This window comes from Dama dama, chromosome 24 (genome assembly GCF_033118175.1).
Source record: "Dama dama isolate Ldn47 chromosome 24, ASM3311817v1, whole genome shotgun sequence".
In the NCBI taxonomy this organism is placed as follows: domain Eukaryota; kingdom Metazoa; phylum Chordata; class Mammalia; order Artiodactyla; family Cervidae; genus Dama; species Dama dama.
Genome location: NC_083704.1, coordinates 5,239,893 through 5,244,777, shown reverse-complemented (window position 1 = coordinate 5,244,777; position 4,885 = coordinate 5,239,893). Strand labels below are relative to the sequence as shown.

The window sequence follows — 4,885 nt, the reverse complement described above, 5'->3', positions numbered from 1 at the left end:
TATGAACATCTCTGCTTACTCAACTTGACCTCACCCCCAACCTTTTCCCTTGCTCTTAAGGTTCCTCTTTCCTTCTCCCTGCATTGTCAGATCTTCAAGGTAAATCTTTCCATCCTTTTCCTGAGTTCTAATCCTTGTTCCTCTATCCTGCTCCCTGCCCTCAAAATGCTCTATTCTCCCCATTTTCAAAGTATACAAAGTCTTCACTGTGGCACTTTTTCTCTAACTTGTCATCACACCTTGATTCAGGCAGGCCACTCTCTTTAAACACAGAGAGCTGCTTCAACTTGCGTCATCTCAGACTGTTCCGAAACACAGAAGCTGCACCCCCTCATTCCCACAGGTCCTCTTCCCAAGTCCATAAAGCATCTAGGTGACAAATCCCTGTCCCATTTAATATAATATGGCGTTCTTGTTCTGCCTCATTTGGGCTGAAACATACCAACTCCATTCTTCAGCTTAAACAACCAGTACTATATTAAACCTGGAACCCAGGCCCCATTACCCTTCACACTCAGGGTGATTGCAAGATATTTTAACACTGCAGTTTTACATAGAATGCTAAGAGCACTTTTCATATTTTGCAGAACTTGAAACATATGGACTTTCTATTAATATTCATACCATAGAAAAGCCAAATCTAATTTCTAAATAGATGCATTACAATTTGTTTAGAGAGTTTAAAGGCTTAATGGCAATAAGGAGGGGAGGAAGAAGTGAAAGTTTATTTTACAGAATTGACTGGGAAGAGTAAGTACAATTTAATGGGGCCTCATGCGCTCTGAAGCAGGCGGTGCCCGATGTGCAGGGGTGATCGCCATGTCCAGATGGTCTCCCACTTGGAGCTTCTGCAAGGGCAGGGTCAGGGAATCGTCAGTCCCCTTTCCCCCAGACGTGGCGCTGCCAATCTCCTTTACTCGATAGCCAGGACGTTTAAGATCTGTAAAGACAACTGCAAAATTGAAGCGTGTGCCTTTTCATCTGGCTTCTGGGTATACTTCTTTTACCAAACTAGCCAATTCTTTCACGGTTGCATCCATCCGAGTGTAGACCTGCAGCTCGCAGAAGGCACATTTCTGCGGGAGACCTCATCCATGTGGCGGCGGCGGCCACTGTTGGTGGTGAAGCCGCGAGGAGCCGCGGGCGGGTCTTCTTGGATCGATGGCTTCTCCGGCTCCTTAATTCCCTCCTGGGTAACGCACGACTCCGCTGCCATCGTCCTTCTCCGGCCGCGAGACGCTCGCTCTGGCCTCCCACCCCGGCAGCGAGCACCAGAACCCCACCGTCTTTATTTTTGATACTGGGAATTTGTTCTTAGTTTTTCTTAGTCTGTTTTGCTAGGATGTAATCAATTTTATTAAATTTTAAAATAACCAATTCTTGGTCTTATGTATTTTCTCAGTTTTTCAATTACATTTACTTCTGTGACTTCTGTTTTCTATGTATTATTTCCATTCTACAAGGGTCCCTGGATTTATTTTGCTTTTCTTCTTCTAGCTTCTTGAGACGGTAGCTCAAGATTATAGTTCCCCCAGAGGATAGGGATCTGAAAGTCACGTTCTATGTGGTGATTATCCTCGTGGCATCTCTGGAGGTAGAGAGTCAACTCTCAAAATTATGAGGAAGGTCCCAAAGATTTAATTAGAGAAGAATCAACCTTGGAGATGGACCAACTGAATAACTCAGTAATACGCGATGCAGTTAGATGTAGATAAAGGGTTTGTACACCTTTGCCTTTACTCAGAGGTTATTTGTCCGTACCTGTAATCACACGGCAGACTTTTTCACAGATTGAAATAATGGATTCAATAATATAATGAAATGTGTTTATGAAATTATTATTTACCCTGCAGGAAACCCAGAAGTCAACAATACCGTATGAAGATAGGACAGTATAACTGATTGAAAATCAAAATGTTGTAAAGGCTATTTCACTATTTCAAAATGCATGAAATTTAGCAAAATTTAAATGTAAGTATTCATATACAATTTGGAGTTTTCTCTACAACCAAAATGCTGATTTAACTTTTGTTTGTCATCAGGACAAAACCTGCCAATAATGACTATTTTTATTTTCTATTCACAATTAAGATTCAGAGTTCTTTGTATAATAAAGTATTCATATTCATTTTGAAAATCCCAGCAATTTGAAAAGTAATATTTTTCTGAATGACAGAGACAGTGAACTTCCTGCAAGCATCAAAAGAGCTTGTCTAGTGGAGAAAGTTCAGTGTCCAATGATGCTGCATATAACTGTCTTTCTTTGTTCTTGGAGATATAACCAGTGCCTGAAGAACAAGAGAGAAGGAATCACAGAAAAGAACACGGATCAAATGAAGGTTTCATGCAGGTAATCCAGAAAGTGCATTTATATACTTGTTTCTCAATTAAGCTTTACACTTTTCATGCGTTCACTGGTGGTGCATGAATTCAAGATTTCTTCTACGTGATTCTCTTAATGAACAATTTTAGGGATCCTTTGTGACTACTAAAATGTGTGGAGATTGATTCAATACTGTAATGCTCATCTGGGTATTTTCATACTATAAAGATTCATAATAAATTTACCCTCTCTAACATCAGGGCTTCCCTCATAGCTCTAACATCAAGTATTCTAAGAAATTGTCTGTCTGAGGACATTTTAATGAACAGATATTTCTTGTCTCATCTTAGGTTTAAATGATATGTTCTCTAAGCATTATTTACTAATCGCTTGAAAATTAGAGGATGACATAACATCTGTAGAACTTGATTGAGTGGCTTTCACAACCTCAAGATAATACTATAGTAAGCAAGTTGTTACTTCAATTCATATTTTTCTATTCACAAGTGAGTTTCAGCATCCTATCATGTGTTTGTTGGCTATTTAAATATGTTTTTCTTTAATTATTTGTTTGCATTTTTCTTAAATATTTGTCTTTTATTTATTAATTTATTAGTGATATTTGTCTATTTTAGATATTAACTCTGCATATATCCTCTAAAATGTAAATGATTTCCACAAACTACTTTCACCTATTGACATCATGGTATCTTCCTAAATCCTAAAAAAAATTTGAAATTGTCAAAATATATCTATTTGGGATATCAGTGATTGGTTAAGAAGCATCCCTAATCATGAGAATATAGAAAGTCATTTCCTTTATTGACCAGAATGCAAATATGCAACTTATATTGCTTTAATTTTCGTATTAAACTTTTATGAATTTTTGTTTTTATATGTTATTAATTACATGTGCAATTTTATTAGCTTCCAGATGGGAAGGTAGTTGTGGCAACTCGTTTACTTAATTATGTGCTCTTTTCCCACACATGTCTCTTAATGACTTGCCTCTCCGTTAGTGTACAAGATTGTCGAAATTATGAATGATGTTTTAATCAGCCTCATCTTATGATGTCTGAAAGTACTGGAGCATAATAAACCATACTACTTATTACTTGAACAAATAAACAAATTAACTTAAGGCTTCAGGAAGTCACTAATAATGATTATATTTACAGGTAATTCTGTCCTAAACTCTGAAATAAAATGAAGAAGAACCTATGGAACGAAGAAACAATGTAACTGAGTTTGTCCTCGTAGGACTCACTCAGAGCACTGAGGGTCAGAAAATATTGTTTGTTCTGTTCTTGCTCATCTACATTGTGACCATGGTGGGCAACCTACTCATTGTCATGACTGTCGTGTTCAGTGCAACCCTGGATGCCCCTATGTACTTCTTTCTTGGCTACTTATCATTTATGGATGCTGTTTATTCTACTACGATCACTCCAAATATGATTATAGACTTAGTGTGTGAGAAGAAAACCATTTCTTTTGAAGCTTGCATGGCTCAGCTTTTTATAGAGCATTTATTTGGTGGTGCTGAAATTTTACTCCTGGTGGTCATGGCCTATGACCGCTATGTGGCCATCTGCAAACCCTTGCATTATTTGACAATCATGAATCAGCAGCTGTGTGTTCTGCTGCTGCTGTTGGCCTGGGTTGGTGGGTTTTTACATGCTGTAGTTCAACTACTCTTAGCTTACAACCTTCCTTTCTGTGGCCCCAATGTCATTGACCACTTCATCTGTGACATGTACCCTTTGTTAAAACTTGCCTGCACTGACACCTACATTATTGGCCTCATTGTGGTTTTCAACGATGGAGCAATCTGTGTGGTCATTTTTGTGCTCTTATTCATCTCCTATGGGGTCATTCTGCGCTCCCTGAAGAATCTTAGCCAGGAAGGGAGACGCAAAGCCTTATCCACCTGTGGTTCCCACATCACTGTTGTGCTCCTCTTTTTTGTGCCCTGCATTTTTATGTATGTGAGACCTCCTTCCACCTTACCCATTGATAAATCCTTGGCCGTGTTTTACACCATTATGACCCCTATGTTGAACCCTCTAATCTACACTCTGAGAAATGGAGAGATGCAAAGTGCCATGAAAAAGCTCTGGATCAGAAAAAGAAAATGAGGCAGCATGGAAATGTATGATCTATTTTTAATGAAGAATTGCTCTTTCAAGGGAAGTCATGTTTAATTATGTAAGTGTATTAAATTTCTCCTCAGAATTAATACCTTAGGCATGATTAAAAAAAACATTTATTATGTGAATACTTTCAATGATCCAAGTATATTTTTAAGATTTTCCTAATTTCCTATGCTGTATTTTGTTTGATGTATATTTTCAAACTTGTCACAATTTCTTAGGAGAATATATTTAGGTTTTGGTGTAAAATATCTCTATTGAGACTGTAGATTTACATTCTAAATGTTGAGTTAAGCTACTAGTAAATTGTTACATTTATTTTTTAGTGACAGATACTCTTATGATTCTCTCTCAATTAATGTAATCTTTCAGAATTTAGTACTCAATAGACATTTCAGAAAACTAAAGC

General features: G+C 37.6%; 1 protein-coding gene and 1 pseudogene across 1 annotated transcript; one reads left to right on the top strand and one right to left on the bottom strand.

Annotated features, from left to right (window-relative positions):
* Window positions 1–761: 761 nt before the first annotated feature.
* LOC133046248 (histone deacetylase complex subunit SAP18-like) lies at window positions 762–1,266 on the bottom strand (annotated as a pseudogene).
* A 2,277-nt stretch (window positions 1,267–3,543) lies between these two features.
* LOC133046157 (olfactory receptor 4A47-like) lies at window positions 3,544–4,461 on the top strand. Its single transcript, XM_061129096.1, has one exon. It carries the CDS (start codon window positions 3,544–3,546, stop codon window positions 4,459–4,461), a length of 918 nt encoding a protein of 305 aa, XP_060985079.1.
* Window positions 4,462–4,885: the final 424 nt, after the last annotated feature.

Excerpts from the sequence above, each read along its gene's own strand:
- LOC133046157 (XM_061129096.1), top strand. The coding sequence starts at position 3,544 with ATGGAACGAAGAAACAATGTAACTGAGTTTGTCCTCGTAGGACTCACT.